Source organism: Thunnus thynnus, chromosome 23 (genome assembly GCF_963924715.1).
Source record: "Thunnus thynnus chromosome 23, fThuThy2.1, whole genome shotgun sequence".
Lineage (NCBI taxonomy): Eukaryota > Metazoa > Chordata > Actinopteri > Scombriformes > Scombridae > Thunnus > Thunnus thynnus.
In genome coordinates this window covers 17,746,411-17,756,870 of record NC_089539.1, presented here as the reverse complement: position 1 = coordinate 17,756,870, position 10,460 = coordinate 17,746,411, and the positions used below count along the sequence as shown (strand labels likewise).

At 36.6% G+C, this 10,460-nt stretch overlaps 1 protein-coding gene across 2 annotated transcripts; it reads left to right on the top strand.

The window, feature by feature from the left end:
• The first annotated feature begins 4,881 nt into the window (after window positions 1-4,881).
• rad51ap1 (RAD51 associated protein 1) lies at window positions 4,882-8,767 on the top strand. 2 transcript variants are annotated; one of them, XM_067581897.1, is made up of 9 exons: window positions 4,882-5,232; window positions 5,321-5,367; window positions 6,674-6,812; window positions 6,992-7,098; window positions 7,178-7,267; window positions 7,416-7,550; window positions 7,647-7,832; window positions 7,906-8,082; window positions 8,165-8,767. In XM_067581897.1, the coding sequence occupies exons 1-9, from the start codon at window positions 5,216-5,218 to the stop codon at window positions 8,287-8,289; spliced, it is 1,023 nt and encodes a 340-aa protein (XP_067437998.1). In that variant the 5' UTR covers window positions 4,882-5,215; the 3' UTR covers window positions 8,290-8,767. The 2 variants fall into 2 exon arrangements, with proteins under 2 accessions (XP_067437998.1, XP_067437999.1); XM_067581898.1 differs by having other exon boundaries at window positions 4,884-5,232; window positions 7,909-8,082.
• The last annotated feature ends 1,693 nt before the right edge of the window (window positions 8,768-10,460 follow it).

Here is a 10,460-nt window from a genome sequence, read left to right as displayed (position 1 = left end):
TAACATATAAAACCCAGCAACAAAGTGCTTCACACAAGGCAGCAACTTATAACATCAAATATAAAAAGGAATCAAATTGGGAACTTTAAATTAACAAAATACATTAATTGGAGGTTTTAATTAACAGTGTATTAACTGCTAATGTGAAGCAGAATTAAACCAAAAGTTAAAGATCTCTATGTGCACAGATAAGTTCAGGTACATTTACATTAGTTATAGAAAAAGAGGAAAAATCTTTGTTTATTGTTGCTTCTCATTATATGATGATTTACACCTTTGATTAAAATGTCCTTCTTTTCTAATAAGGTTGGATGAAAACTTGAGTTGTGTTCATGAAGGGAAACTTTTTTGAGGCAGGTTTTATTTGTGGAGCTTGGAAGAGAAGATAAATATGACGTTTTATCTTTGCAATGTCATGTTATGTAAGAAGTTCTCTTCTTGTTTGATGTTTCACCGCTTCTTTACACTTCTTTCATACTAAATAAACTAACTCTTCACCATCATGGTTGAGCAGTTTGTTGGAAACTGGAAGCTGGCCATCAGCAAGAACCAATTGCTGTGGGCTTTGCTACCCAGCAAATGGGCAACATGGTGAAGCCTAACCTGGTGATCAATGTGGATGATGCTGGGTTCATTTCAATGAAGTCTCAGAGTACTTTCAAGACCGCAGCGATCAAGTTCAAACTCAACGAAGAGTTCGACGAGACGACTGCAGATGACCATCTTCACTTTTGAATACTTCTTCTTCACTTCTTTACACTTCTTTCATACTTTTTGTATGTGCATGACATGAATAAATAATATAACTAACTAACTAACTGGATCAGAATAAACAGATAAACTTGATTCTAGAGATATACTGAGAATAAAAAAAGAAAAGAAATAAAGAGATGAATCAAGTAAAATCAGACTAAACTCTCTCCATGATGTTTTTATTACTATGGTCACTTTTAGGGATCCAGACTATATAATGCAATATATTTTGCTAACATGTTACATTTTTGTGAGACGTCTGTAGACAAACATTACTCTAGGATTATGGATTCTATACCACTAAGCACAAGTGCACAATGTGCACTTTTAGTCAGACATTTAGGAGCATTTAACATCACATACCTAAACATTTTTAACTCAGGACAATTTTCAGTACTTAACTTTTACTGGAGTCATAATCTATGAGGGTTTTTCTACTTTTAGCTAAGTATTTGTGTACTACTTTGTGCACTCCTACAGTGGTCACGTGACTTTGTTTGGGAACATATAGCATAGGAGTGGAGGCGGTGCAATTTTCACTCCAGCAACATAAATCTAAATCATTTCCTGTGCTTAAAGTTAAAAAGAGATGTATATATGGAGTGCCAGATAGACGAGATTATCACCTCCTTGAGTGTAGTAAAGGTGGCTTTATGATTTCTCAGGTGGTTAAAAAGTCACTTATTGTAATCACAGCTGTTGTGACATCGTCCCAAATACAATATAAACATCTATATGTGCGAATGGAAGCGTGACGTTGTGACCGCAGTGTTTGCATGACTGGTTCTGATATTTTGGTCATGACTGTAGGCAGCGCTGGAGGAGTTTAGGAATGTGTGACCACAGAGCTCTTTGGCCCCACGGTCTTCCTCCCTTGTCTGGGTCCGAAGACATGGACCATCACATCCCTGAACGTCTCCTCCAGGTCCACTGTGTGACAAACCGCAGCCAACAACCACCCACTCACAAACTGGAAAATGACAACCCTTGGTATGGCTGCTGCTCCCATGGAAGTGCTGTAAAAATGGAGCGATTTCCCTTTTACTGCACTTCAGAAGGAGCTGTGATTGCTTCCGCCCTGAGTGTGGGCGACTGGGCGGCTGAGGACATGTCAGGTTCATGTCAATCAGCAGGTTGGAGGCTGTACCTCTGTCATCTGAAACCCTGAAGCTTCAGGATCCTGCTGCCATCTGCTGGACTGCTGGCTGCCCGGCTGAGATCACCCACTGACACCATGACACAGCCTGCAAAAAGGAGACAGAAAAGCTCTTCACAAAATCCACAATTTAATGATATTTTTTATTCTGAGCTGCCATTATTATTATGTTTGTCTATTTACACTATTCACTATAAGATGATAGAACTGTGATATGCAATCTAAATGTGATCAAATCTACATAGAGCCAATTGCAACTACATTTTATTTTCATTTCAAAAACGTGCAAGATTTCCATCAATGTACTTTGATAGTTTGAATGATGAACATGTATTTTTACTTTTTTAAAAAGGTTTCCAAACATATTTTTAAATAAACTAAGTGATGTTTATTTTTTCAGTGTGTGGGCCCCCACACACCTACATGTTCACTTGCAAAAACTTAGGTTTGGCAGTAGTAGTAAGTGTGGGATGAATAACTTCTTTAGACTCACATTGGCATGAAGTGTCTCAAAATGTTATGTTTTTTAATGGTAAGAGAAAATATTTATCCCAAAGAGTGTTCAGGTGGCAGGTGGCATATGTTGACCTCAACATGAGTATTTACAGAAATAAATACTGTAGCCTCAAAGTGTAAACCGAGCTTGTTACATGTAATAAAAGCTTATCATGTATACAAAGTAGAGCCTGATGCTGATGGATTTGTTATTAAAAAATCTTGACAATATATCCTTTTTTTTTTTTTACAAACATAAATGCATGACATAAAAAACATTTTTGATGAGGATCCCTAAACTTTGTTAACAAAATTGTAACCCAGATATGTATTGAGCAAGACATTTCACAGTCTAACAGTTGAAAACTGAAATGATCTCAAACACAAAGACAGTTTGCCATTTTTCACACTTCAGTTTTTGCACAGATTAAACAAATTACACTCAGTATAACATGTTGATTAGCGTGCTTTAGGTGCAGTGTGCAAACTATGCCGTGTTTTTTCAGGGGAGCTCACTTTTTCTTAATTGGGGTGTAAATTTGGGGTAAATTTGCAAGTAAGCTTCCTTGTTTCTTTTTGCATCTGTTTGCTGACTAATCAACAGAAAAATGAGTAATGGTGATTCGGGAAAAAATGCAGAGTGATGCGCAGACTGAGTGGGACTAAGAAAGTTTGTTTTTTTTCTGATATTTGAGTCAAAGTGAGTTAAGTTTATGGTATAGTGCTGCCACGCTGCAATGGTGATGGCAAGAGTAGCATGAATGCTGGAATCATCAAGCATGAATCATACATCAATAATAGCCCAATTTTATGCATGATCCATGATGAAGATACAGAAAAACAGAAATGCGTGGCAAAAATAGCATATTGTCAATATTTTGGAAACCCCCAAAATTTCACAAATCATGTTTTCAGGAAGTCCATGTCAAGGAGCCAAGTTCCCCCTGGATCCCCTGTAGTTCGCAGCCTGTTTAGGTGTATTTTGTTACATTTTGACTTAGCCTTGCTTGTTGTTTCCAGTCTTTACACTAAGCTAAGCTAACTGGCTGTTGGCTGAAGCTACATATTTAGTAGACAGACACATGAGTGGTATCAACTGTCTCATTCAACTCTTGGCAAGAAAGTGGATGAGTGTTTTTCTCAAAATGTGGAACTATTCCTTTAAATGATTTTAATTTGTAGTTGTGGTGTAGCTTGCACTGTAGTGGTTGTAATGTTACTGTATTGTAAAGTTCATTTTAAAACATTGAAAACAGTTTTTGGGGGACTGTAAAACCCAACAGTGATGTGACAGTGTACTGACAAAGACCTGGAGTACACCTTCACATCACTTCAATAAACTGAGAACTAAAGCCACTGGAGGTTGACAAAAAAGTTGGAGTTGTTGTTGCTTTTTAAAGGTCTGCAATTAACTGATTATTTTCTCAATAGTCAATTCATTGTTTAGACTATGAAATGTTACAAAACTGAAAAAAATGGCATTCACAATTTCTCAGAGGTCATGATGATGTCTTCAGATTGCTTATTGTGTCTTACTCACAGACTAAAATGTAGAGATATTCAATTAATTGTCATATATGAAAAGAAAAAAACAGCAAATCTTCACTTTTGAGAAGCTGGTGCCATCAAATATTTGGCTTTTGTTTTAACAACTGAAACAATGAATCAATTATCAAAATAGTTGCCGGTTTACTTTTATTTATTATATTATGTAAGTACACAACAATTCCAAAAGCTAGTATTACTGCTGCAACTAACAATTATTTTTATTACCGATTAATCTGTTGATTATTTTCTCGATTAATCAAATAGTTGTTTGGTTTATGCAATGTCAGATACTCTATACTATATATATGCCCTGTTATCTGTATGGGTAACTATTGACATTTCTTATTATTATTATTTATACATCACCTGGCTTCCCAGGTGAGTAAAATGATGTTGGGAGGTGAAGCTAGTTTGAACTACTTTATATACAGTTAGCTTAGTCCGATGGTTTCCAACCTAGGGGTTGGGCTCCTCCAAAGGGTCACCAGATAAATCTGAGGGGTCCTGGGATGATTAATGGGAGAGGAAAGAAGAAAAAACAAAGTTCTGATACACAATAGATGTACTTAGTTACTTTGCACCAGTAGTCACAGCATAACAACAATCCTGATAACATTATTAACATAACAACTTTTATCATTTTATATACCAATATATGCACATATTTCCTTCAAAAAGTATCTACTCTCCAAAATCTCAATGTTACAAGCTAGCAACTCTAAGCTAAGCTATTTAACAAAAGCAGATTCGACATTTTATTAAAAATAAAATAAAATGAATACTCCTTGATTAATTCACATATTTGGCTCTGCTATATAACATCTAACCTATTGAATCTTATTCATTTATCAATTATTTTATTCATCAAGAACCACGGAGATGATACAGGATAATAACGTTACATAATACGCGAATCGGGCGTCTGCATTCGTCAGATTAGTCAACAAAACGTCACTTCCTGTCCGTTCAGGCGGGCTGGTTAAACAGCAGCAGTAAAGTGCTAAAACTGACTGGTTTTGTATAACATAAGTAACTTTTATCTGACAGTTTATCGTGTTGGTTAGTTAGTTAGCTCTAGACACATTTCACTCGATGAATAATCAGAAAGTAACTAGCTAGGTTAGCTTCTCCGGCTAGCAAGCATTAGCTTTTGTCTTTTACAGGCAGTGTGTAAAATCCCGCTAACTGGACGTTAACGTGGTTCATTTTAGCTGAATAAAAACTATCAACTCTTAAAGCTACAACTCTTACATTTTACAAGCTATGGACCGACCACCGAGGTTTGTAAACCGTTTTTTCGACCTTAATTCATGGTGCCAGTCTGTCTGATATCGTTGTTGAAGCTAACACGTTATTTGTTATTTACAGGAAGACAAAGGTTGTGAATTACTGTGAAGCCAAGGACTTTGATGATGGTGAGATCATTTATAACAGTTTTTTAGCTGTTATTGCTGCCTATACATCTGTATTTCTGTGTTAAATGGGCGTATATTGCAAGACACACTTCAAAACTGGTTATCAGGAATATTTGATAACACATCACAAGCATGCTGACAATTGCTACTGCAACTAAAGGATCAGTTCACAATGTTTCAAGTCTGTCTTAAAACAACAGTCAGGAGCCCAATGAATATTGAAATGGGGTTTTCTTGCTGTAATCATTCCTCCTGTTCATACTGGCCATTAGAAGATCCTTTCATAATGCACTTACAATGTAAGTGATGGGAACCAAAAACAAGCCTCCTTCTGTGCAAAAAATGTATTTAAAAGTTTATATGAATCTTCAGTCATCCAAATGAGTCAAATCAACCAGATATCTTTCAACATTACAGTCTTTTTAGTGCCAGAGTCGCTCTTTTGTTACTATACTTCCACCACAGCTCATCAGGGAAACAGAAAGAGGGAATTTGATGCTAAAAAGACTGGAAATGTGGCAGATATCCACTTGATATTTCTAACTCTGCTGAAGCCTCATGTAAGCTTCAGATAAACTTTTAAATGTATTTTTGTGCAAAATGACTGTGTGGACACATTGTGGATTTTGGCCTCCATCACTTACATTGAAAGCGCATTTTAAGAGGATCTCCCTAATATTCTGTTCGGACCATTGAAGAGTTTACACATGCCTTTTGTAACAAGGAAACATCTGCAAAGTTGGTGTAACAATAGACAAACTGAGACCACTTAACCAAATTAACATATAACTCTGGTTACAGCTCTACTTGACTAGTTTAGCACACATCAGTGTTTCCTTTTCAGCTAATGGAAAAGTTGGAGTTTATAAAATAAATATTTTTTATGACAAATTGTTAACATTTTTGAATATTTTCTTTTTCATATGGATTTTTCTATGTTAACTTGAGGGCAGTTTAATGTCTTGTAAACTAAACTAAAATATAAATGTTCTTTCTTACTCTCAAAACATTTATATTTTAGTTTAGAGACTCTCTGTCACTCAATATCACATGGACTAGGCACAATCAGAGAATTGCAGCCTTCCCATAGGCAGAATTGACATTTAGAGACATTTAAACATGTATTTAAAAAAAAAAACCAAATGGTGCCAGTTGTTGCTCAGTTTCCGTTTCAAGACTCATTTAAATTCCAGGAAACTTTAAATCTTATCCATAGATTGCAAGGGAATACACACACATACTCATGAACAGACTCACTTTTTACTCACCACCAACATAACTCTGTTCTCTTCCCTCATTGTGACAGATGAGGATTTCGCCTGTGTGAAGGCTCCACCCAGCAAAAAGCTCAGAGAGGATGTGAAACAACAGGAGCACAAGAAATCATTAAGCAAGTCCTCAAGTCAGGAGTCCAACTCACAGTCCTCACTGAGCCAGAAGATTAGGTGGGTCACTAGTGAATGTGATACAGTGGGCCATGTTAATACAGTAACATGATGATGATTTGTTAAAGGCTAAGAAAGAGAGAAAAAGATTTAGAGCAAAACCTCATTCATTTATTAACAACACGATCAGTCTGTTGTGATTTGTGACAAGTAAATAAAGTAACTGGTGTTTTTCACAGAAAACCATTGGATGAGAAGTTGCATGCCAGAGATCTAGAAGCAGCCATTACGCTTTCCTTGCTCAATAATGCAGATATGATACAAGACCAGTCTCCCACCAGTACAGGTATGCTATAGCTTGTAAAATGTACTTTTAATTGCATATTTTAGAGTCGTTGAATCATATTCTGATTAAATTTCTCCAGGAGAGGTTACGGTTCAACTTCCAGTAGATGAAAACACAGACCCATCTTTCCGGCACCTGTCCAACTGTAGTGTGGATATCTCACTCATGGGTAAATTCCCCTTACTCTTATCTACTGTAGGCCTACCTTCCTTTATTACACATTTAATTGATTGTCCTTTTTGATAAAATACAGTTTTAGATAAGGATAGAAACAGTATGAAGTTTCTGAGGTTGTTTCAATTTTTTGTTTTCTGCAGGCCTTGACGAAATCACATCAGAGAAGGAGCCACTTGCCCAATCCAGACAGAGAAACGCTGCCTCTAAAGCCGCCGAGCAGCAGAGGAAAATCCTGAAGGATGAAGATGAGGACTATCAGCCCAAACTGACACCAGGTTGTCACCTTGTTATTCATCCAGAAATAGCTCTATTTAATTACAGATTTTCTTCCTTTTTGTGTCGTCGTAATAACACCAGTAACATTTTCCCAGATTCAGAAAGTGACGACGATTTTAGTGAACCAGCTGAGAGTGAAGATGAAGAATTCACAGTAAAGAAAGTCAGCAAAACAAAGAAGAAGGAGAAAGTCACCAAACATGAGAAGACCAAACAGCCTCCTGCCTCTAAAAAAGAAAAGCAACCATCAAAGCCGTCAAAGTCTAAATCAAAGGCAGCAGGTTTGTTCTTTAAAATTCAGTTTTTGGCTTTAATTGTATTTCTAACATTATAATAAGAACTACTTTGTCTCAGCAGCTTCCACACCCGTGAGAAGTCCACCAAAAGCCATAATTGCAGCCAAAAGGCCCGTCTTGACCACCTCAGTTTCCACATCTAAACCAGTTTCCACATCTAAACCAGTTTCCACATCTAAACCGACAGTCTGTTTGAGCCCAGCAGGGGGCAGAGTACCCAAGTGGAACCCACCAGGTACGAGAGAAGGGCTGCAATGTTATAAATATAAACCTTTAGAGACAGATAAGAATCTATTTTATTACTGTTTTCTTCACAGGTCAAATTGGTAAAAGTCCCAACTCTACGAGTCCAGCAGTGAAGTCTCCAGGTCAGGGTCTACGACTGGGACTGTCCCGTCTCGTTCGAGTCAAACCTCTTCACCCCAGTGTCGCTACTCACTGACCACCTGTCTGAGGATGCCTCTGTATGTGATAGTAAAGTCCAGTTCTTGTTGTCCTGATTTATCATTTATTTTAAAAAAGTTGCTTGTAAATATTAATCTCTATATGACGTGACTCCCAGGATACAACTTTGACTTGATGCTCTCAGCGTTGGTCAGATCTTCTCATGAGCACATATGCACCTTTAACAGTTATTTCACCCTGCAAAGGGGGAACGTCAGATAATCATAAAGTGTGCTTTGTTGACTCGAGATTAACACTACTGTCTCATTGTCACCAGCAAACTAATTGTTGATATGTCTGATACATGGAAAAGTGTGAATAATCCCTTTTTTAATTATTAGTCTCAGTCTTATTTACATAATTTTATTGCCACCTAAAACATACTTTCACCCATTTTTCTTTTGTGTGCAAACATTGTATATTGTGTACATATATATATAAAAAATAAAATTAAAACAAAGTTTAAATTTGTATGACATTTGTCTCCCAACCAGGAAAAATTATATCTGTTAAGATTTGCTCCTGCGAATGATGATGAGACTGATTAAAGGACATAAAGGAAGAAAAACAAATGCAGTTTGCTACTATATGAAAATGTTTATATACTGTAACTTCCCAGTCAGCTCTGATTTATCTCACATGCTTTTTTTTTTTCTTGTTCATTGATGAGTGATTCATTCAGGAATAGTTCATCATATAAGGTTGCGTTTGAGTTTAAAATAGTATCTTCAGTTTTTAAACAGGTCTTTCTGTGAATCCTGAAACGTCTGACTAAATATTACATGTTTTTAGTTCAGGATATTGGCTCTGCTGTGATGGTGGCTGTCAAAGAAATAAACAAGCCTTCAGGATTTTTTCAGTTTAGAAATTTCTATATGTTTATAGTTGGGATTATCTCTCCATGGAAAAAAAACCTTTCATTTGATTTTGGGTTAAAATCCTTAAATATCCCAAATCTGTGGATATTTTAAGATGTAACTTACAGAGGATCATATCAGTTTTGGTGATTCATGTGTCTCCAACTGAATAATGGTAATGAAATCAAAATAATTTTAATGATGATAAACACAGAAGGGACCCAGGACACCATCCTGGTTAATGCAGCACCAAAGATAGATAGTCAGATTTTCTAAAAATCATATTTTTTCCTATCTCCTATGTTAAGTACCAAAATAATCCTAAAATATCTACAGGAGGACTTGTGCTACACTGTACTTCACTGCGGGTTTACTGTGTACAACTGTAATTCTTAATAGTATTGTCTTCCTCCTCCAGCGTCGTCTGAGATCGTGGTACTGAAGCTACACTACTGGTCAAAAAATTTTTAACCAGTTTTTATTGAAATTTAAGCTGTTCAAGTCCAGTGAATAACCTTAAATGGTACAAAGGTAAGCGCTAAAGACTTATAATGGTATTTGAAACAAAACAGAAAAAGAAGTTAAAAAAGATACCATAATTTTTTTAATTAGTTAATTGTTTGTTCAAAAGCTGCACATGGTAATATCTTTCCTTACTGGCAGAGATAAAACTGGTGTCAGTAATCATAAAGGAATCAATAAACCAGGATGCAATGGGGAAGCAGTCAATAAAAGGACAGATGTGGGTCCACTGACTATGACAAAAGCAAACAACTACACATGTACGTCATAATACAGTAGGGGAGAACAGGGTAACATGAGTCACTTTTAACGTTTGATGATTTTACCGCAAAAAAAGGTGTATTTGTTTCAAATAATAGTTACTATATATTGTGTGTTAGCTACAGAAAGAATGTGTGTGCAAATGTCCTTTTGTGTACACAGACAGGTGACAAATTAAAGGGAAAACTGTTACAGGTCTGAATGCTTGACCCCTGAGTGCTTGTTGGCATTTTGCTGGCATGGTTTGGGTCCACTTGTCCCCTTAGAGGGAAGGGTCACCTTTATCCTATGATGAAACATCCTGACTGGAGTGGTCTCTTCCAGGATGACAGTGCCCCCATCCGTAGGGCATGAGGGGTCACTGAATAGTTTGATGAGTATGAAAATGATGTGAATCATATGCTATGGCCTTCACAGTCACCAGATCTCAACCCAACTGAACACCTATTGAAGATTTTGGACCAACGTGTTATAGACAGCGCTCTCCACCACAATCATCAAAACACCAAATGAGGGAATATCTTTTGGA

What these genes read in the sequence shown, in the direction of transcription:
- rad51ap1 (XM_067581897.1), top strand. An exon ending in TGTGGATATCTCACTCATGG is followed by an intron (nt 7,268 to 7,415) that starts GTAAATTCCCCT and finishes TGTTTTCTGCAG; the next exon opens with GCCTTGACGAAATCACATCA. An exon ending in GTCTAAATCAAAGGCAGCAG is followed by an intron (nt 7,833 to 7,905) that starts GTTTGTTCTTTA and finishes ACTTTGTCTCAG; the next exon opens with CAGCTTCCACACCCGTGAGA.